This window comes from Plectropomus leopardus, chromosome 15 (genome assembly GCF_008729295.1).
Source record: "Plectropomus leopardus isolate mb chromosome 15, YSFRI_Pleo_2.0, whole genome shotgun sequence".
Taxonomy (NCBI): domain Eukaryota; kingdom Metazoa; phylum Chordata; class Actinopteri; order Perciformes; family Serranidae; genus Plectropomus; species Plectropomus leopardus.
Window position 1 is genome coordinate 21,095,111 of NC_056477.1, and position 24,083 is coordinate 21,119,193.

General features: G+C 39.5%; 1 protein-coding gene across 1 annotated transcript in view; it reads right to left on the reverse strand.

Annotated features, from left to right (window-relative positions):
- sptlc3 (serine palmitoyltransferase, long chain base subunit 3) overlaps positions 1–9,801 on the reverse strand; it is a 29,048-nt gene extending 19,247 nt beyond the window's left edge. Inside the window, exons 1-4 of the mRNA XM_042502199.1 lie at positions 9,595–9,801; positions 6,802–6,993; positions 5,378–5,532; positions 2,813–2,961 (exon numbers count right to left, since the gene is read on the reverse strand). Of these exons, the coding sequence (XP_042358133.1) occupies positions 2,813–2,961; positions 5,378–5,532; positions 6,802–6,993; positions 9,595–9,696 (598 nt within the window). The 5' untranslated portion in view covers positions 9,697–9,801. The remainder of the gene's footprint in view (positions 1–2,812; positions 2,962–5,377; positions 5,533–6,801; positions 6,994–9,594) is intronic.
- Between the last annotated feature and the right edge of the window lie 14,282 nt (positions 9,802–24,083).

Genomic DNA, 24,083 nt, shown 5'->3' on the forward strand with positions numbered 1-24,083 from the left:
TGTGTATGTGTGTGTGAGCGTGCGTGCATGTGTGTGTGCGTACATGTGCACTCTGACAAACCAACGTATAAGTAATGATCACATGCCCTTTAATTCCTCTGGTTTTCTCTGTTCTTGTCAAACTGCTGATATCATGAAACACTACGCAGCCGCTCTGAGCTTGTATGTCAGCTCACCTTCTGCAAGCCTGCTCTCAGTAGATACACAGCACAGGGGTGTCAGTAAGTGCCATAAACTAAACATCATTGACAGAGAGAAAAGGAACTACTTTTCTCAAGCAAACTTTGAGTGGCCTGTTCGGTGAGCTCCATAAGGTTTTGACCATTAAACACACACCTGAATGATGATCATCAGATTTCACTGCTGCAAAATTGCTCTGCCTGAACATGAGATCCTGGCACTTGCAGGCACTTAAACATCAGAAGCCAGGTAAAAGTTCAGAGGATAAAACGTCATTCAAAATTCCTCTGAAGCTATAGATCCCACTTTCTTATCCTTGCTGTTCTAACACTTCCATCACATATATTCCTTTTGCATCCTGCCTAATGTCCAGGGTGTTTCATAATGTTGCACTCCACTATGATATAATTTCCCCCAACTCCTCAGCATGGACAACTATGTAATGATCTCAGCTTATGCCCAAATGGTACATAATTCAACAAAGGTTGAATAATTCATTTTACACTGCAGTCACTGAAAGATAATTAAACACGCGGGCAGTATAACTCACAAGAAAGATTATAAATGATGGCATATGTGATGAGGGAGATGGAGTTTTATTTCCAGTTTGATACTCAACCTATTCAGTGCCATCAGGATCTGCTGGGGACTTTAAAATAGATGCATGTAGGGAATGTAAAGCACTGTAGGATGATTTAAAAGAGAAGCAGCCATATGCTCTTTTAACCTGAATTATGAAGCGGACCTTTTTCACATGAGATTAAATGCCCTTAATTACCCTTGTTGAAACTATCTTAAAGGGGCAGTTCAGCCCAAAATAAAAAAAACAACATATTTTCCTTTAACCTGTATTGCTAATAATCAGTCTTGATTGTTTTGGTGTGAGTTGCTGAGTGCTGGAGATATCAGCCGTCAGCTGATTTCTGCCTTCTCTAGAGTGTAATGGACCTAGATAGCAACCTGCTTGTGGTGGTTAAAGCACCCCCCAAAACTACATTTGAAAAACTCAGCAGACATTTTTATTTCCAGAATTTAGGACCCGATTTCTCAAGATAATAACTTGATAAACTTGACTGGGCTAAGGTCACTGAAGTCCTCTACCACAAGGGCCAGATCCGTCTCTAGTTTCTGAGGAGGTCCTTCAGGATCTGCTGCACAGTGCTGAGGATGTTCATGAGTCTGTAGAGGCCAATGCTCTCCTGTTTGCTGTTGTGTGCTAAGACAGCAGGTTGAGAGTAACGGATGCCAACAAACTCAACAAACTTAACTGCAGGCTAGTACCATTGTGGGGGTGGAGCTGGAGGCAGTGTCAGAGAGGAGGATGCTGTCTATGTTTCGTGTCATCTTGGACGATGTCTCGCACACCCTCCATGATGTGCCGGTCAAACACGGGAGCACATTCAGTGCTAACCTCATTCCCCAGAGATGCACCATAGAGCGGCACAGGAAGTCTTTCCTGCTTGTGGCTATGAAACTTTTCAACTCCCCCCTAAGAGTGTCGGGCACTGAAGTCCAGTGCCAGTCGATAAACTGGCACTTGGACTTAATTCACCCGTCAGTGGTTCTAATTCCATAATTTATTTATGATCTTTCAGCTGTGCAATAGTGGTTTAAAAGTACAATAATTCTGTGCAACGCTGTCCTAACTGTCCAATAATCCATGTAATAATTCAACTGCCATAATATTAATGTGTGCAATTATTCAACTGAGCAATTTTCTTTTCAGTATCATGATTTCCTTTTATGAACACCACACTTGAGAGATATTTAACATGATACACATATTGTACATAATCTTATATCAATTTATGTTATATTGTGTTATAAATTGTAGCATAATACACCTTTTTCTATATTTAAGAAACTTTATTTTCATATTTATTTATATTTATACTGTCCTAAAAATTTCTTTGCGAGACATTAGAGCAATTGCAACATATCACAATTTCCTCTGGGGATCACAAAGTATTTCTGATTCTGATTCTGATAATCCACAGACCTTGTTGTGAGCAGTTCCATGTAGGAACTATTTTCCTCTCCCGAACCACACCTGCCAACCATATCACCATGCAGACGGAAGCTTGCATCTACTGCTTGCTCACACCACTGAGATAGCCAACATGACAGCTCAGCTGAAGAGGATGCCATGAATGTTTACATCTTCTGCTGTCACAAGCACAAGCCTCTCGTCTATGAGTAGATGCATGCTTCTTTCTGCTCATTGATACAGTTAGCAGGTGAAGTTTGGTAGAAATAAAATAGGTCCTCCGTGAAACTGCTCACAATAAGGTCTGTGGATTTTCTTGAGTAAACTGGATGATGATTTCTGGAATAGACTTTGCTGTTGAGTTTTTAAGATTAAGTTTTTGGTACTTTAAGCACCACAAGATGAGTGACATCTAGAGGATAGTTGATGACAGAGTGACACCATTATATTGGAAAGAAGACAGCCATCGCTACAGCCGATATCTTCAGCACTCTGCAACTCACACCAAAAAAACCTAAAATGATAAATAGCACTACAGGTAAAAGGAAAAATATATATTTTTTATTTTGAGGTGAACTGTCCCTTTAAGGACACAGGTGCCACACATTTTGCATATGTACAACTGCACATTGACCACAGACTCACCTATTTCCTGCCTTGTGCTGCAAACTCCCACCCCAAACTGGCGTGTTTTGTCTGCCACTGTTTTCAGGAAATCAGCGTTGTTCTCAGCAAAACCGAGGTAGTTGTAAGAGCCCATGTTGATGACATTGTGTATTGTCCTCCCGGTTAACCTGCAAGCATGTAAACATTTGGTATCACATTCTATGGCCTTGTAGTTTGTTTTTTTCTTATCCAAGCATTGAGAGAATTAATTACATATTCTAAAAAGTAATCAAAATTCAATTAAAAATAATTGCTTATCATAAACTTGTTTCTTTGTCAGTGAGTTCAGATCATGAGGAGCAATTATAACACTGTTTATATAAGGTAAACAGTAGTGGCTGCATGTGTACCAGCATTTGTTATTCCTATTTCCTTGGACATTTTTTTTTGTATATAATCAAATATTCACAACTCATTATACCATACTATAATGTGCATGTAAATACACATGCAACTCCATAGAGAATAAACTGGGAAAAATGGAAGGAATACTTGCAATATGCAAGTTGATTTAAGTTCACATGTCAAGAGTGCACAGCCTCACTGTACATCAGCATCAGAGTTTTATCAGTATTTTAGGAGAACTGCTCCATTTCATCAACTGACCTACTTCCTCTGATGGCACATGTAAACCTGCACACCACTACAAACCCTTCCTCATGTCTCTTTACCCTATCACCACACTTCACCACAGGAGACAAGCTGACTGCTCCATTTCTCCTTTTTCCAGTCACATTAAACCTCTTAAAACATGTAATCCACCGCGCCTACCCCTCTTTCCTGATTCATAATGTCACATCCCCTCCCCATGGCTCTGTTCATATTCCTATTCATAATATATTCCCTGACCCTGCTGTGCAACACAGAGGCATCTCAGCGGTATCCAAGAATACAAGACTGACATATCCTTGCTGATGAAAGATGGGCTGCATCCAAAATTCCACACTAACATGCTTTTTAGTACCTTAAACAATATATTACATTTTGGAGCCAATAGTATGCAAATTGCGTATTTCTGGTAAAGCATTACAGTGTGCAAACACTGGACATAGATATCCCACAATAAAATGTGGTCTTCACAACAGACGATGGTGAAGAGTTATCTCGACAGCTCTGTAATGTCCACAACGCTCATAGAAGAGGAGCTTGATCGAGCCAATTAATTCTTGGTTGTGTAGTTACTAGAAAAGAAATTGTTGTATTCAACAACACTTTTCTGGACTGTCTTTGTTATTTTTCACATTGGGCCCTCTTTTCCCATGGCACTTCTGTTGCTAAGTTAAGAAAATGGAAACACCATTCTTTGAAACTGTTAAACTTTTGAGCAGGAGCACTGCAGTTGACTGCAGCAAAACAGGCTGCAATGATACCACACTGCAAAAACTGCCGATCTAACCAAGTGTAATAATCTTATATTTAGATTTAAAAAATCTAGTTAGTCTTGTTTTAAGTATAAATGGATTATCTAGTTCTGACTAGGAAAGATCATTTGACTTAATTCAAATAAATATCACTTGCCTGGTCTTGTTAAGCATCTTTGTCTTTTTCTGAGTTATTTTTAACTAGATACAGGAGACAAGTCTGGAAACATCCACTTCAGGTCTATAGAAACCTTATTTTATGCACTAGTATGTCCAACTAGGCTTAAATAAATTGCTTGAAATTAGTGTTTTTGATCTTATTTCAAGATTTTATGGGCTATAATGAGAGTCACACAGTTTTACTGGTTTTAAGACATCTTAACAAGCAAAATTTGCTTACTGCACTGGCAACCAAATTTGCTTCTTTTAAGTTCAAGTATGCTTAAATCTAGGGTGTTTGGCCTTAAATTTGACAGGCCATTTTTGCAGTGCACTCACTAGCATTTATGTATTGTCATTTGACATCGCCTAAAAGTGCTTGTTTTTGCCACTGACACGCTCAAATTATTATTCTAAGTATCTGACAACATTATCAAAAGGACCCTACGGACACAGAATTCTTTTTTTAAAAAGTAAGCTTATTTTATTTAAACCAGAAGCAGCCCTAAAATCACTATCCACAAACCCACCAAACTCCAATAATTGAGCCTCCAATAGATGAACCAAGACTGTTTTGGTGAGTTTTATTTTGTTTCTGTTGACTTTAAATCATGTGTGTTTTACGGTAATAAAAGTAACATTTATTTAATGTAATCTGGTGGGTTTGGCAATAGCAATTTCAGGGCAACTCTTCAATAAAAAGGTCTATCTCTGTGAAGCCCTTTCCATAATATTGTCAGACACTTATAATCACAATCTGAGCTTGTCAGAGGCCCAGACAAGCACTTTTAGTGGACATAAATTGACAGCACACAATCACCCACTTACAATTTAAAAAAAAAAAAAAAAAAAAAATGTTGTCTTCATTAGTCACTTAAACACAAAAACATGGGAATATTGGGTCCAGGTATACCTTAATTACCCTTTAAGATGAAAAAAAACAAACATATGTAGCAGTGTGTATGGAATATATCTAGTATACTATACCACAGTATGTCTATCACAGATGACTGTATTGTAGTACCTGAATGTCCAGTTGTAGTCATCAGACACCCTCTCCATCAAGTCAAAGACAGGTCCTGGCAGGCTGCATATGGGACGGTTCCAGTTGTCTCGTACCCTCATGTAAAGATTTCGTGTGTAAAAGTTTTCGAAATCTTGATAAAGAGGTATGAAATCCTGAGAGCAGAGAGAAACATCCTCAAGAACTTCACAGTAAGCCAGTACCAGGAGGATGTAACAGAGTGATGGAAAAATACAAGAAAAAACAAACTACTCAAATATGAAGTACACTGAAAGCTATCCAAGCATTAGAATAAAACAAACAATCCATGTCACAACTAAATATTAAGAAAAGATTGCTGTTGTTGAGGTGAATTACAGCAGTTTCATAGTTGTAAGTAGTGGTGGCTTTTAGCTACAGAATGAAAAAGAAAAACAAATCTTTACAATGTTGAACCAATTTGAGATGAAGAGTAGACTTAGAATATTTGCTTTAGTTTTGTTACCAAATACTATTTCTTACCCGCCCCTGTGATTTGTGTGTAATGCTCTAACTCTTGACGCCCACACAGGTGTTCATTTGATTGTGTCTACCTTTGTACTTGCGGCAGGTGACTTTTATTATTACCTCATAAACATTCAAATCAACTTTTCAGTTTTTACCCTGCTTGGAGAGTTGGCTCTACACCACTGTAGCCTTTACACATACTGTATGCTTTCATACACACTGATCCCCTGACAATGCTATTTACCAAGATTATTTGAACTCTTGCCTTCATTATCCCCCTCTGTACATCTGATCCACTGAAGCAACAGCTACTGCAGTGCCCACATATAGTAAAGCTCTTCTTTCTTTTTCTTCATACTGTATATGCTTGTTGTCAAACACAGGGAGCAAACTGCCCAGTTATTCCTCAGAGAGACTGCTTTATTGTCTCTGCCTATGGACATACCGCCTTCTCAAAATAATGACAAAACATGCCCACAGCATTTGTTTTTATAAGGTTATAGCTTTTTTTAATATGAGCCACACGAAACAAATCACACCAACTTATCTTACGGTAAGTGTGGTTTTTTTTGGATTCAAGAAATCAAATCTATGGTAATACAATGGCTCTCATGTGGCAGTGTTCAAGCCTTATCTGGGATCTAAAGCACCGTAACGAAGAAAGAACTTGAGTCCTCTGAGATTTAATTAGGTCTTCAACAGATATTCTCTGTGGTGTCCTGTCTCACCCATGGCAACATTATAGTGCAGAGGAACATGAAGGAAGGAGGCAGAGAGGGAGCTTAAGAGCAAAATTTGAAATAATTAGGGGGAAACAAAATGTGTTGACACCCAAGGCATGCATGCCCCACTATTCCAACTATCTGGGCGCATGTGTGTGTCGAGAGTGTGTGTGTGTATGCTTGCAATTTGCCCATGTTTGTGCTGATTTTACATACCTTCTGTTCCTGTCTTTCCTGGGCAAGGTGGCACTTCTCTAAGCCCACAGCTCTGAGGAAATCTCTGAGGTAGCCAAACAGCGTGACAATGCCAAAGCCCAGGTATGTCATGACAGCAACGTACATGGGGGCCTGTTCAAAGGACTCTTGCTTCTGCTGCCTGCAGGCGACACCAGTCCCTGGGCCATTTTTCTATACAACAAGAGACCCACATAATCTCTCTTACATTGCAGACAAGACAAGAGAGAACAATACCGTTTGAATAAAAGTGGCTCGATTTCAAACAAAGGGGTTGGGAGAGGAGAGGAGGAGGAGAGGCAACGGCCTACTGCTGCACTTACAGACTAACACATATTATTCAGTCCATCTGTTCCATCCATTATCTGTAACCACTTATCCTTCACAGCAGGGGTGTCAGATGCTGCCAAAACTGCCAAAAGTTGTGACAATGCCTTGGTAATATGAGACCAGCAATATTGTTTTAAGATAGAAGTCTGTTAGATTCTTTTGTTTCTGAAGCTGCTGATGGACATCATTTTGCACATTGCTCAATATCTTCAAATATGACCACTCCTGCTGTGAGGTGACAGTGCACCACTGTACCCCACTGCCACCCACATATTCAGTGTTACACTAAATAAAAGATGGAAAAACACAATTTTTGTTATTCAAATAAGACAATAATTTGCAGTAATGGATAGTTTTTGGTTCTATAAAGCAGCATTTTTGGAAAACTATATTCTGGTCAGGTGGAAAAGCCTCTAAAGTTGCATTTTTCATGGAGTAGGCTACTCAATAACTTGATCCTGAAGCCTGGCAATTCTTGGCTTTAACAAGTGCATCAATCTTAGGTGTGCAAAGAGTCGTCCAGTGGGCTGGACTGGAGCCTTTGGTGGGCTGGTCTTGACAGGTCACCAGTCATTTACAGGGATGACACAAAGAGACAGAAAACAAATGCTTACATTGACTAGAGTCAACAATTAACCTAAGCTGCATGTCTTTAGACTGTGGGAAGAAGCAGCAGGAGAGACTGGAGGAAACCCATGCTAACACGGGGAGAACATCATCCAAACTCCACATGGAAGGGCTCAGCCAGTGGGCTTGAACCCATAATAACCCAAATATTCAGTGTTATACTAAATAAAAGATAGAAAACATCACAATTTTACATTGTTATTCAAATAATAAAATACTCTGTAGTGAGGGATAATTTTGGTTCTGTAAACCAGCAGAAATGATACCACTGGGCCTGATGAAGAGCCAATTTGGGCTCAAAATGCTGTCCCTTTTCTAAAAGTCATTATATTTTTAAATAACATTTAACAAGTGTTGCAAGTCTTTGGTAAACAAATCACTGTGTAAACCAGCATAAGCAAGCTGTTAAAATGGTTAAAAAACATCCCCAAATAAAAACAAAAACCCTGTTAAGTATCAGAGACTGTACTTTACATACTTTAATTGTGAAAGTAAATACTATTTAAACCACCTATTGAAAAGATGCAACCTGTACAAAGACTCTTTCCTCAACCAAAGGTGGCAGAAAGAAGTGAAGTTTTATTTTGAATGACTCTAACGAAAAATATTAAAACTTTAATACTGAGGAAAATGTAAATAATATAGGCCTTGATAAAAGGAACCCGTGTTGTAATTTTGGTAATATTTAGTGTGACACCTTCATGGAGATACGCCACTTCCGGCTGTCACTCTGGTGTTTGGTGAAGCACGCGCAGATTTGGATATCGAGTTTTAACGTTGTTTTTGTGCTCGGGACGGACTATAAATATATATTTTAACCATTTGTACCGAAAGGAGAATTGTGGAAATGTCTTTGAGCAGCGGTGAGTGTTGTTTAACGTAAAGTTAACGTGGCTGTCTTGGGTTTTAAAACACACTTGTTAATGCTAGCTTTCACGTAAAAAATGATGCTGGGATGCTAACGGTCCAAGGTAAATCCATGACTTTACTGTCAGGCATTAAAAGTATTTTAAAAAATGTATAGATGAAAAGTTAAATTCTTAGACTAAGTAAAACAGTCACAAGTGTCGTTATGGTAAATTTCTAAATTACAGCTTGTAGCCTAAGTTACATGGAAATTTTTCATTTAGAAAAAAGTCTTTAACCTCAAACCAGGTGACTTGAAAAGCAAAGACTAACCACCTGCGTTTAAACCCATCGGTATCACACCGTTCATAATTATGCACAGTTTCACTTCAGGTTTACATCGTATACAAACAGCGTGTGAGCACCAAAGCACACAGTGAGTGCACCTCTTGCACCTTGTAGACCCAGCCTGCAGGCAAAAGAAACCTGCTTTTGCAAGAGTTTCAGGGCGGGGTCGTTCGTTAATTTATTGCTGTTTACACGCAAGTTTTGAGAGGAACTAACCAGTACCTTATAAAAACAGCGACAGAGGGCAATTTAAATTGTTAGGTTTTAATATTCTTTAAGTTAGCCTAAATAACACGACACAACTAGTAGCAGCCACCGAAGAGCTGCTATAAGAGGTTAAAAAACACACAATGACGTAAATAGCTTTTACGAGTGTTGTATTAATGTGATTTTGTGGTGTGTAAATACAGTAGGTGAGCAGCCTGCGTCTGCCCACGTCACAGAGGTCGTCTCAGGTAAAGAGACCCATAAATAACATTTGCTCAGTTTCAAGACTATCTACAAGAAAATTGTAGAAACAAATCCAACCTGACTTCATACAGGAACCCTAATAAAGCAGGTGCACGACATAACTTGGCGCACACAAGTCTTTTTGTAAGGAAATCCAGCCGCTGACAGACATACCTCTCTCTTGTTGTGATAGCCATTTATGTTGATGTCCTCGCATTTTAGTCCATTTTGGTTCAAAAGTGGTTTCAAGTTGCCGTTGGCCTCAGTTCTTGCCATATTCCTCAAAGCGCAGCAGCGACTGTCTGTCTCTGTTTGACTGTCAGGTAGTGTAACCACCGGTGTGCTTTACTGAACTTACAAAGGTGACTTCCTCCTTTTGTTGCCTCGGTTCAGCCTCTCGTGAATTGTTGCTGTTTGAACATCGCTTGTGTTAAGGGCTTCTCCAAAAAAAAAAAAAAGTCACACTTCAGTTATTATTGCACTACGACATCCTGCAGATGTACCAACTTTCCTTCTCCTTTTTTTTAATTTTATTCCCAAACAAAACTTGCAAAACTTGCTATTACTATACTGATTTGAGTTTTAGAATTAAATTAAAAAAAAAACAACTTTGAATATATTTTATTACCAGTTCTCTTGTAAAGGCATTCAAGCTTTTCTATTAGTAACTAAGTGCATTTACTTAATTACAGCACTTAAACAGAGCGTTGACTACTACACTTGAAAAACTTCACTTACTGTTATGCTACTTTATACTTCTAATATAATGCATTTTAGAGCCAATTGCACTCTCTACTAAACTACATTCAGCTTTAATCAGTTGTTATTTCTAATATCAAACAACAGATGATGATCTAATGACATATGATGTGTTGTAAGAATGATCTCCTCTAACTAATGCATCAGATTTACTAATAAAATATTATTATATTTAGATATAGAAATTATAACATAACAAATACTTTTACTTTTGTACTTGAAGTACATTTTGCAAACATGAAATGAAACATGAAAACAGATATTTAATGTGTAACTGAGTATTTACACAGAGATATTTGTACTTTTACTGAGATAAAAGTTTGTAGTATCATTTGTTCACCTTTTAGGTCAATAATACATGGTTGTAGAGTATAGAAAACGTGGTTGTTGCACTTGTGATTGTTTGCTGATGTCATCTATCGTAGCTTTATCTTATCTTTGAGAATGGCCACTCCAGTGACTCGGTAGGAGTACACACCAAAATGCATTATCAGCAGTGTGCATGATTTTATGCTCACAATAATCTGATTACAAAGAAATAATAATCCTCTCAGTTATACTACAGTTTTTTCTAAAAATATGCACTAGCATCTAGATAATATACAAATACATCCAAGGCTAAAAACATATAATTTAACACAGATTTGCTGAAAATTGAGGTGTATGATAATATGCAGTAATGTAATGCAGTCCTTGCTCTTGATACTGAACTTGCTTTTATGCATTCACAGGTCAGGATCAGCAACATCTGGAGCTGAGAGAGTGTCTCAGTCTGGCTCAAGGCACCCTCGGGAAGGCAGATGCTATCTTGGGGGCTTGAACTCATGCAAACTGTGCTGGACTGCTGGCCTAAATGTACAGTAAGTAATGAGAACATTTTATTGACTACATGCTGCCAGATAGATTGCGCCTCAGGTTCCAGCTTTAAGCACTAATGTGTAACAATCGAGCTCAGCCTAATGATACACTCCATACCCCCTACAGCCACTCTGGCATTGTTTGCAGAGCACACAGACATTTAGAGCAGGAAGGTGTGCTAAAATTTGCCATCACTGCAGTTAGTCTTCCTGGTTGATGATTAACTGAAGTGTCATAAATCAGACGAGGTGTTATTGGCATAGGTCAAATCAAAATTGCCTTGTAAACTTACTTCTGTATGCAGGCTGTTGACACTTTGTTGCCCGCCTGCATTGTTGAGATTTCCCTTCGGCAAACACAAAGAGATTGTTTGTTAGTAAAAGGTCAACGCCCACTCAGTGGTCTTGTGGTGCACTTAGATTGTGGGTACACAGTAAGTTGAAATGTGCACGGTATTGTGACTGTAAATGTAATAAGGGTATGTCTTTACATATTGACACCGGCTTGTTGCTGTTTTGGAGGGCTTGTCTGTTAGTGGGCGTGCACAGGCAGAATATGAGAAGCACACAATAACATTAAGGAGAAACTGGAGTTTGGAATGCATGTGCATGTCTGAACATTATGCCAAGGAGAAGGAAACATTTTAATTGACAGTATCTGCTATACACTCTCCATATACTTTCTGTTGGGCTATTCTGCCGGTGTGTGTTTGGACAAGGAGCACATTTGATTGAAGAACTGCCAGATGGACATTTTACAGCCTGTCTTAAAATCCTCTACCTCCATGTCATTTTAACACAAATCATTTATCACTATAGGTAGGGGACTCTATCCTTCACAACCATTCACCACTTGACAGACATCATTTCCTCGTTTTCCAACCCACCACAATCGGAAATTGTGCTGTCTCTTTGACATGTGTCTAGAGTTTTTAAGTCTTCATTTGAATTGCAAAGCTTGTAGAATCAGGCCTTTGAATGCATCGTGTGATGTTTTGGCTGAAAACACCCAGGCCCTGTGGGATGACACATGTCATCCGCCATCACTTCAGAGCTGCCCTCACTTCGCGCTAACTGATGAGGGTTGGTGTTGTCTAATAACTCAAGACCACTTGTCAGGGAGGGAGGGGGAAGCGCCGGCTGACACTTGCATGAGGGTAAACTAGGAAGGCTGACAAGACTGCTGGGAGATCATGGGTATTGCAGTTTGAGTGAAGCAGAGAGAAAAAGACACATTGTGAATCCGGAGTAGTCGGCTTGCATCCAACTGTTACAGAGAGAATGATTGAATGGAGGGTAGCATACCGCAGTCTTAGTAAATTAAAGGTATCCTCAGCCCTCACCTCCTCTTAGCTCAGCTTGGAGTCCTGAATGGAGCTGTCACAGCGGCTGGTGCCTCCCTGCCTTCGCTACAGGATTGCTTTCTACCAGTGGGACCAGATGTAACCTACATCTGTCAGGCTTCATTAGCTATGTCAATCTGGATGGCACTGTTCATTTTGGCTTCACAAATGTTATTTTTTTTTAAATTCTTCTGTGCAGTTTGCACATTTAGGCAATTCCGATTTGCTCTTGAAGTTTGCAGCATTGAACTTTTACTCAAACTTTATCCTGCTGTTGAACACACTTTCATTGTGAGTTTAACTATAGTTGATCAGTGCTTAAGGAGGATCACAAAATTAGGCTCATCTCCAGGGGGAAATTCTCAATTTTACACTCCAGCAAGCATCTTTCATGTTTTTCAGCGTGACTGAAGATTGGACTTCATTTTATTTGCTTCCTGTTTGATATTGATTGATGTTTTAATTTCCTAACAGGATTGATCTCAGTATGTCTCGCCCTGACTTCTCTTCTCTGCATTTAAGATCATTAGATGCAGTTCCCCTTTTTAAGATGTGTTAGGCAAATTATTTTGAAACCTCCATGAAAGAGATTTCTCACCTTGAATACAGATGAATTGTGAAACAGTGTATATAGGGAATAAGCTGCCCACAGCGCCCAGTGGGATGTCTCCATCTACATTGCTTTCATGTGAATGTGATGTAAAAGTGGTTCTCTTAAATACATGATGAATCCATATTTGATCTGCTTGCATGTTTTTCATAGATTTATATATTCACATTTTTGCTAGCTTAACTAATGTTTTTTTTCTTGTGAATTCATGTACCTCATGGATTTATTTCTGTCTGGATATTTATGAAATTAAAAACAAGGTTTTGTGTGATCATAAAACACTTTGTAGAGTTGAGGGTGCTCAAACTTATGGTTTTGATGATTAGCCTACAAGAGATATGGGTTGTCCCTCCACCTAGTGGCAGTGCAGGGGACAGCACCTCAGCCTATAATCATACACACACAACCCAGTTGCCACATCCTACACCCCACCCATGTTTTCCCTATAATGAAATACTTGATTTTAAGCAAATATGTTGCCCTAAGCAGATGGACAGGTCTTTACTAACATGTAGTATTTGATCACTCTAATACCATCCAGGATTTAAGTGTTTATGGATGAACTCACGTCATGCTGTGCTGTTGGAGGCCAGTTGTAATGCAGAGCTATATTTAAACTTCCCCTGGGGTGCCATTAAATCATGTAATTTCTTCGTCAGGCCTGGCTGACCTCATTTTAATATCCACATCAGACAGCATTAAGAAAAAAAACATAAAGAGGAGGAATATTGAATTTTGTATCTACTGTGTTATCTTGCATTCACATTTTATACTTAAACCCTTTGCAGACATTCTTATCGTGTGAGACTTACAAGCAGAATAAGCAGAAATTCAATGCATTTGGATGCTGGGATGGCAGGGGCGTGATATTATGTGCTGTAATACGGTTGTGTGTTTGTTTGTGTTGGCTGCCAGGAGGGAGAGCTGAAAGCGTGTCTATGTATAGTTCTGCGAAGCGCGCAATCCATTTGGACCTCCAAAAGAAATGAGGAAATCATAAAAGGTTGATGCATAAAATGACTGCATTGTTGTTTCTCGCTTTGACAGGGATAAGAATACAGGCTGTGTTTTTCGCTCAGCTAAATAGGATATAAAACTTTAATTGTGTTTCGTATTATTTTTGGAAAAGAGGGGGGAGATTGAAATATCATATTGTATGTGAGCCTTATAGACTGTGAAATTCAATTTGACTTCAGTTTTATTAGCAGATAAGTGAGTTTGTGTTTGACAGGATGTGCCTTTAATGCTGTGGATGGTACTAATGTCTTCAATTAGTCCTGTATGACAGTAGAAACCCTGGTCTGTTAGCTCCTGCAGCTGCAGTACTCCTAACCTTGAGTGGGTGTTCACATCCACGGGGGATGGAAGATTCCCCTGTTCTCTTCAAAAGCAAGCGGGAGAGGGGGAAAAGACAGACAGATATTTATAGAGAGAGTGGGAGAAAGTGAGATTGTGGCTTGAAAGGTTAAAGGAAGAGGGAGCAGCAGAATGACAGAGTTGTCGGGTGAAGCAGGGAGATGGCGGAAAATAAAGATGAAGCAAGAAGACTTAGAAATGGATGATGGTGCAGACATCACCAGAGGCTGTGCAGACCCTGCTGTAAATTTCTATGTTACTGTAGGTCAGGTGGGCACTTTATTGCCTGTGTTGACCCTAATTAAATCCTGCAGATATTATGAATGAGTCACTGAAGGGCTCAAGGAAATATCTTCTTAGGGTATGTCTTGCATTAATATGTCCATTGTTTCCCCCCTGTGCCATCCACTTCTTGGTCTATAAACATTACTATGTGGATCCTTAAAGCAGATTGTTAATACCATGAGAGAATTTGAAATATTCATATGCTGCAGAAATTATATAGGCATCCAAGTTTATTAGCATAGTCAGTTGAAGTGAAATAGGCTTTGCTGAAGTGTTATTAATGTTGAATAGCTCATGCATAAGTCAGAATGTGAATTTAAAGTCTTAATATTCCCATCTGGGTAGAATTATGTCACTAAGAAAAAAGCTAAAACAGTAAATCACCTTCTTTGAAGTCAAATTTGCCCAACTCTATAGTTCTTTTTTCTGCTCAGACAACTTAAGCGACCATTTGTTCCAAACACCAAGGAATCTATTGGCCTTATGACATCGAATCTCTGCAAGGCTCCAGACTCCCAGCAAGCCTCCCACCCAGCTGTAATTACAGTTTCCTATCTACCGGGATTGTCACAACCAGGCCCACTGAGTATCACTCGGCACTAAATCTCCTTGATGTCGTCACTCAGCCATCCAGATAGGTAGCTGGACAGCCAGGAACAGGCAAGGCCTCCTGGAAGTTAGCTCCTCAGGGTGGTTGATGTATGATCCGTCATGGGCAGATTTTAACGAATGGTGTCTCCTCCCACGTGGGGCTGTTCTGAAGCCATTGTCACACTGGGCAAATGTGTCTGGGAGGATAGATGGGAGTTTGCCGTGTTCAGGATAGGGTGGAGAAAATGTTGTCTTGTGTGGACGCACAGCTGATGAGATGGTGCAGACAACCATTTTCCTGCTGTAAAAGGAAGGAGTTTTGTCGAGCTGGGAGCTGGGCTGTCAAGAGAAGGAATAAATGAGGATATGTGGTGGGAGGTGTTAGCTACAACTCAGATGTTCAGCATTGTACTTGTATACTCTGTGTTTTGTGAGTGCAGGTATTGTACATATAGTTTGATCAATGATTTGTTTGCAAGGAGGACATGGTTAATACTGCAACAGAACATGTAGTTTCAGGTAGAATAATTCATAGACAATCTTGGAAAATGTAAGAAAAAGGAACAAAGGAGTATAGAGAGCTCAGAGCGCGATCAATGTTCTCAATCTATGGGTATGTGGATTTTTCACTTTCCATTTCTTTCCACCTATTTAAAAAAACAAGTGTTCAATCTGGTTTTGAATTAGCAGGTTAATTGACTAGTGGCATATGTTTTGTTTATTGTTACAAGGATGTTTGGGGTTTTGTGCTTCCTTCATGTTGAAAAGGTCTTTCTAAAGGACATGATTTAGACTGAGAAGTAAAACATGTCTTTGAGCTTTGTTGCAGGGTGAAAGGGGCTGATGATAAAAGTTGTTGATTGTCTCAGTGCCTTTAGTCTGAAATATTGAATTGTTTTTATGTTGTTGTCCAAAAGTAGATTAAACACTTTTCAAATCAATGCATGACTTTTGAAACTGAGATTAAATAAGCCTTTATTGTTGGAAAAGGTTGGTAGTTGGCTGTTTATTTTACAATGAACCACAGTTGTGTGTTCAACAAAAGTTTAGAATAAAGTGACACTGTAAACAATATGCAAAAATATAAAGCAATGATCATGCTTATACGGTAAAACTCATTATGTATAGTCATTCACAACCATGCATATCAGTGTGTCAGTCCACAAGAAAAGTAGGACCGGTTGTGCTTTGAGCTGGCCTGCCACGCAATCAAATTTGCATTAGTACGAAAAATGAAAGAGAAATAAAAAGAGCACGACAGATAGCTGAAGGGGCTTTTTTTTGAAAGCCTGCTTAGTCGAGCACAGTTATTATGAGAGTATCAATCCACATTACGACACACTGCTGTTCCACTCATTTACAGCAAGCTGCCAGTCCTCAAATGGGAATATCACAGTTACTGTATTTAAAAGTCACATTCAATATTTGTTATTCTCCCAGCTTCAATTGGAGAGGAATGTTAATAAGCCTTATAAGCCACACAGAGCTTTCACTCCTTGTTACTGCACTGCAGGTTTTATCATTGCTTGTGTGAGGTGACACATGGGAAGAGCTTTGAAATCCATGCTTTTTATTTTCTTAAAGCTGGGTGCAAATACAATGGTGAGTGCTAACCAGGACTGCAAGCTTGCAAACAAGTAATTATTGCAATTTTTAAAAAGAGGGGGTGGAGCCTGAAGCCATACCATACCATCAGTAGGATGAAGACAGCATCAAAAATCATGACCCAGTTACTCAAGAAAATCCACAGACTTTGTTTTGAGCAGTTTCATGCAGAACCTAGATTTTTGAAACCACCAGCCAAAGTGGCAGGTGGACAGAAATGTTCATTTCCAACCCTGCTTTCTACCAAACTACACCGACCATATCACCACCCAGAATAAAGCGTGTATCTACTGCTCACCCAGCACCAGTGAGCTAGCTAATGATCAGGGTTGGAAATAAACTTTTTTGTCCACCTGCCTCTCTGGCTGGTGGACTCGAAAATCTACCGGCCACTCAATAGATTACCATTGTTTGTTTGGCTGGTGGTTAAAGCAGATCTAGCAGCTAATTGTATATTTTACCTGCATTTGGCTGTTGGCTAATGCTGATTTTCAACCCTGGCTGATGATGCAGCTCAGCTGTGGGGGGAGACAATTTGCAAATCCTAAGATTGTGAAGGAATGACCCTGCCCTACTTTCACTTTGAGCAACTAGTCCTCAGTACCTCTGCTATTTGGATTGGTTAGCTTAAAGCAACAGAGGAGGGTAAGGGTAAAAATGTCAGGGTAAGCCAAAAAGAGGCATAGTAAGGCAGGTCAGTCCTTCGATATCCAAAAATTCACACATTCACATAGGGGATGCCATTAATGTTGACATTGCTCGCTGTCATGAGCATGAGCCCCTTGTCCATGAGTGGATGCACACTTCCTTCTGCGCAGTAATACAGTGGGTGGGTGTGGTTCGGTAGAAAGGAAAAGAACTGCTCACAGCAAGGTCTGTAAATCTTGAATTAAAGGATTAGTTCTGGGAAAATAATTGCTATTGAGTATGGCAAGTGTATTTTTTGGGTCTTTGAGAGAGCAGAAATTTCTGTGACCAATAACTCCAACACTCATTGCAAATCACAACAAAACAATCCAGAGTGATAAATAGCACTACATGTAAAGGGAAAATTGGATTTTTTGATTTTGGGGAGAACTATCCCTTTAAAATCAGTCTTATATTAACAATTAAAAGCTTCTGTTTTGTGAATCTTACACTCATCTATGGACTTTCCAGTGTCTACAGTTCACTCTCTCTGTACTCTCACTTTGGAACAATCCCAGACAAGAATGGGTCAATACAGGAAAGTCCCAGAGCAAAGAAGGAAGTTAATGGTTCACTTTCACCCTATGAAAGAGAGATCAATAAAACAAATGGAGGCATTTAACACAGTGTTCCTCAAATGTCTGGAATGCCCTTTAAAGAAACACAGTAGGGACTTGCCTTGTTGCTTTTAATGCATGAAGCGAGTCTACCAGTTTGAATTGTGTAGAGATGTTATCTGTACAGTTTTGAATTTCAACTACACCATGGAAAAAACAACAACATTGAAGTCTTTCTCTGATCACATCACTCCTCAGTGGTTCGCAATGGTTCGTGTCACAGCGACAGCAGAACAAACTCACACCATTAGGTGATATTTTTCAAAATCTCTGAAAATCTCCTCTTGATTTGGTGTGAAAAGCTGAAGTGCTAAAACCTCACAATTTTATTGAGTAATGTCCTGCTTGTGCACAGACCTGAGAAACTGCATTCCTGCAGTGTCTCCTCATGTTATGATCACCATGGGCATCCACCACACTGTCACACAGATATTTTGCGGTTGAAGCTAAGAAATATTGTGCCCTGATACTCCTTGTACTGATATTAACTTGTCTTGCCACTAATGTGAGGCTTTTCAGTCTGTTTTTATTTTTATTTTTGGGAGAGCAGGAAACTGTGGAAATGAAATCCCTTTAAGATTAACACCTCCTCAAAACTCCCCCCAATGGAAAGAGAAGATTGAATTAATTCAGCAAAAACATTTGTAAACAACCCAATGAATAAAAATATATTCCAGTATTGAAATTACTGATTGGACTCGCTGTGCTGAGTCTCAGTCTGCAGTTGAAAAGGGGAAAAGAAGCATTGAGAATGATGGCGTCTGGCTGTGACACTGGTGGCAACAGGCCTGGGAGTCTGGAGGCAAGGGGGGGGAGGGTTGCGTGCAGGCAGAGGGAGGGGAAAAGGAGAGGTGAGTGACTGATGGGCATGTGTCAACCCTCCTCCTATAGTAAATGTTGAGAGGGACCAAGGGTGGCTCGCTAATTGGGGCGAGATGTAAAAGTCCCTGTCACTCATCATCATCTTCACTAATATGTTTGGAGGCAAAAGCCAGCTGAAGCATAGAGCTGAATGATTAGTCACTGGAGTCGGGGGCCAGCCGAATGAGGGATGCATTTCCACTCAAAACAACTTTTTTGGACGTGGCTTACTGATAAGATTGGTACCACACTGTGCTGCTGAACACAAAGCTTCTGCTTTAATTATTGAACATCTGTACATTTAATTTGCAAGGCAATTTCAGAGAGCAGCCCTGTGAGACCAAGCCCTGTACTGATATTTTTTCCCTCTTTTTTTTTTATGAACAACAGTGAACCACTCCAGCAATAATAGCAATGTCATGGATTGTGATGATGTTCATAATAGAGTACAGGTCTTGGCCTTCAAGCATCTATAATTTTTCTCTGACCTTGAATTTTTCTCTTCTTTCAGAACCCTTCGTGCAATGTCCTGAGGGAAATAATGGCAAAGAGATGGAGAGCGAGATGCAGCCTCTGGAATTGACTGTGAAATTAACAGGAGGCACGTTACTCCAGCGCACTGCTTAACCAGTGTGAAAAACAGATAGTGACAGCGATAACGAAGCAGATAATGAAATAGTAAGTGCTCTTCCTACTGTTGTATGTGTTTATCAGTTTCTTTATTTTTGTAGTCTTCCCTGATTAGAACAGTGGAATAGCAATGTAGCTCTAATTGTAGCCACATTCAAAAGCAAAGTTTTATTTTACACAATAACATTTTTTTTTTAACGTGAATTGAACATTGCTGTTAGATACTGTAGCTACAAAACTAAGTCTCAACAGGTATAATTAAACTCAATTTACCATATAATTGGATTAATATTCTACCAAAAATTCCCAGTCTCTTTTCTAATGGCTGGTTAATACTAGTAGTTGGCATTGTCTCTTCGGAGTAATTCCCACTCTTGACTCTAATGATCCGAACAAAGCTGCCCAGTTATATGATCTAATTTGAGTGGCTTTTAAAACCTGCTAAGATCTCATTTCCATAACCCTCTAACTGGGAAAACAACAGCAATTATGGGACTGGTATTAGCATGAAGTGACACCCCTGAGCCGCAGTCATGCAGCAGGTGGGTAATTGGCCCTGAGCTGTACAGTGGGCGCTCTGTGGGACTGTCCTTGTCTCGTGATGGGGACACCGGCTGCTCCACAGGGTGGACTTATCAGCTAGCTGCCCTCCGAGCCAGATGCAGCATTTTATAATTAACCAAGTGAGACGAGCAGGGTCAGAGAGAGACACTGCAGTTCTGTACTGTAACTAGCTCCACTCATCCGCAATCATACATGTACAGTGAATGTGTCACCTCTCCCTAGTCTGTTTGCTCTTGTTGTCATTACATCAGACGTACAGTATGCAGATTATTTGCATGCAGACAGAGCGTTAGAGAGAGACACAGAGTTTTATTGCTGAGAATGAAACTGGACTCCAGAGGCCTCTCTGGTGTTAATTGAGGTGTAATGTGATTTGTTTTGCTGGCCCTTCAAGCAGCCCTTCCCAGTCCATTGAATCAGATCCCCTGCGATTACTCTCTAATGGCCTGAGTTACGTCTGTGTGCTTTAAACAACCCACAACTGCTGAAGATAAAATGATAAGGTTAATGCTGCAATGACACTATGCAAAGTGAACAGCCATTTAAACAGACTGTCTCTACAGCACCACTACGCAAAGACTGTTTTCAAGCGGATGCAAAGCCAAAGGGCTGATGCTGGCACAATACCATTTGCATCTGGTGCACATCCATATTTGCGTGCTTACATAATTACTTGCAGGTAAGCTTGTGCGAGTGAAGAAGTGACCAAAAAAGAGCTGCAGTTGGAAGAAGTACACAGAGAACTTTCCTTGTAGATCATACAGTGTGAAAGTCCTCTCTTTCAGTTTATTAAATGCCTGTAGCCATCATTCACCATCATCCACTGAACATAATTACACACTTCAGCAATGTGACTTGGAGGATTCTGGTATTATCAGAAGAACTTCGTACCAATGTAATATGCCCCTTTTTGGTGCTCAAAGCAGCAAAGAATTAAATTAGAAATAGTCGACATGCATGTCTCTTTTCAAATGCAATGCCATGGTTGCTCATAGTAATCCACAGAGCCCATTGTGAGAGAAGTACTTTTTACCAAACCATGTCTGCCAGCTATTTAGCTCTGAGTAGAAGGAGAAAACTATTCACAAGGTTTCTGATTTATTCCCAGTGATTGTGTCATTTCATTAAGAAAGACATGGTGCTATTTAAATTTACACAAAATTGCAACGAAACACTGTGTAATTATAAAACAGATCTACCTTCAAAACTCAGAATATCAAAAAAAATAGACAGACAGATCATACTCTACATTAGAGAAAAAATTAATTCCGTTGTTCTTTTGGGTAAACAGCCCCTTTTAACAGTACAATCAGTGACCTCATTATTCAAAGACACAGGTGTTGGATAGGAGTGAGTGGCTTATATTTGGCTGTGCCAACATCATTTGCTTCAATACCATATTCAGAAGGGGCAACATGCAACAATGGGATTTTCTTTTTCTATTATAAAAGGAACGGGTTACCAGGTGCATGTCTGTGGGGAACGTATTTATTTATTATAGACAGGCGTGTTGATGCGTGGCGCTATACCCGACTAAACCGATCATTCTTGAGTGACCTTTCTGCATTGGTGCCATTGCACTGCAGTTCATGAATGTTTAATAGAAAGGCTGGCTGTTTTGGGCCTGCCAAGGTGGGTTTGCTGCTTGACAGAAACATCCCAACTCAAAGGCAGAGTAGAGGTTAAAAACAGTGGGTGCTACAAACAAAGGACAACAGACATAACCTCTGACAAGTAAACACCCCTCCGACTCACAGAAAGCAGGTGAGTATGAGATGAGGAAGGAATGCAATTATGCAAAAAGACACACACACTCCAATTTTCACTGCCTCTCTAACACCTACACATTTCGATTCTCACACACATTTGACACATTTGACCTCTTTATATTGGATCAACGACCCTCTTAAAGGCGCTGTGACCCATATTAAATTAATGCCAACAGATGTTAATCAAGAACTTTAAATAAACGGCTAGAATGACAAATAACAAGCACAGGGAGAGGTAAAAAGCATGGGTGAGGACTAAGTAGAGAATGAAAGAGGGATTTTGTAAAGAACAGGAACAACAAGATACACTGCTGGTGAGGTGTCGTTGTGACAATATCTTCTTTACAGTCTGGCCAGCAACTTGCATCCCCTGACACCTTTTCTTTCTCCCATTTTTTTACCTAGCACCGTTTTCTCTTTAGTCACGAAACACTTCGAAATGAGTACAAAAGAAGACAATAGCAAGTAACAGTTTGCAGAAAGAAATGATCATATTAAAATTAGATGGGAAAGATAATTAGGTTTGAGAGTAAATCAAGTCTGCACATGAAATTGTTAGAAAATGTGTGGAGGAGAGGTGCTTGTTTGGCAGACGGACAGTAATGGAGATAACTTTTACCTAATTTATAAAAAAAAAAATTAAAACAAAAATCACATCATATCCCACCGGTTTGTTGATGCCATGTTTTGACTGTAAAGGCACAAACAACATCAAATCAAAGTCTTGTACTCTCTGTTTGCAAGATAAACACAATCGGCTTCTCATATCTGCCTGACAGCGTCCCACTCTTCGAGCTTTATGGAGGAGACAGCACAAAGAGAATACTAGTCATCTGTGTCATGAAGTGTGAGCATGTGTGAGAGGGAAAAGAGAGAGACCAAGGCTACCTTCAGCACCATCAAAGTGTAGGGAAAACTTTTACTCAAGTTAAGTCTTACATTTAACTGCCAGGGTGGCATGACGAGATAAAACCTTCAGCTCTGTGCTGAAATCTCAGGGAGAGAACAAGCAGATGAGTCAGCTGCACTAACAGAGTGGACGGCATATGAATATGATTTTAATAAAAACTCTCTACTTTAGAACTCCTGCATATTCAGTGAGTCCAACTATGGTCACTCAGTTTGACAACTTTACAACTTTAGCATAATACACTGACTAAAGGCAGGGAAACAATGAAAAAGAGGACGAGATTTAAAGGTCAGATGCAACTTTAATCAGCTGTACCTGATGATTATACATCAAGGTTATTCAATTACAAATTCTAATATATTTAAAAAAACCCAAAACAAACAGGAAAAGTAGATGGGCCTGACATTTTAGCTATTTTAAACAGTTTTTATGTTTTTGGTATTGCCAAATTTAGATAAATGCCAATAAATGTAAAAAATAATCTTCTAATATTTAACTTTGGAAATTAAAATAACATTTGACCCAGACACATCACAAAGTGCAGAAACAGAATGAAGATAGAGTGACACAGAGTGACGATAGCAGTAACTAACAACACACTCTGTTTTTCTTCACCAGTACCCCTCTCATTGACAGGTCTAATGAGTGGTGGAGGGGCTCACATCGATATGTAAATGTATGTTTAACGGCGTTTCGTCATACATTTATGGTAAACTGTGTATTAAAAATGAGGCTTGTGCACATGCACCCACCACCACAATTATTGAGATTTATAAAACAGAATCAGACATACACATAGCTTCGAAAATATGATGAAAAGAATGCGTATGCATATTTTTGCCTTTATGTGTACAGTCAGTTTAAGTTATGAATCTACACAGAGTATTATGCATTTGGTTCCAGGTGTTTTGGATCTCTGCTCAGCATGATTGGAATTGCATCACATGAGAAAACATCGATATGTACAGGATATTCTAGACAGTGTCACTATAGCTATCCGTACATGCTGCCTGATCTGTACTGCGTAATTCAACAGAGATGAGATGGCTCACTCATTAGCTACTTCCAGACACTGTTTGTTGTGTACATATTTTGTCATATGGGTATATCAGATTTGTGTTTGTTGGGTCACTCAGAGGTTTTCTCTTGACCCTATGTGACCCACGGGCCACCGGTTGAATAGACCTTCTATACGTTATGCACATTAAGAGAAGTGGCA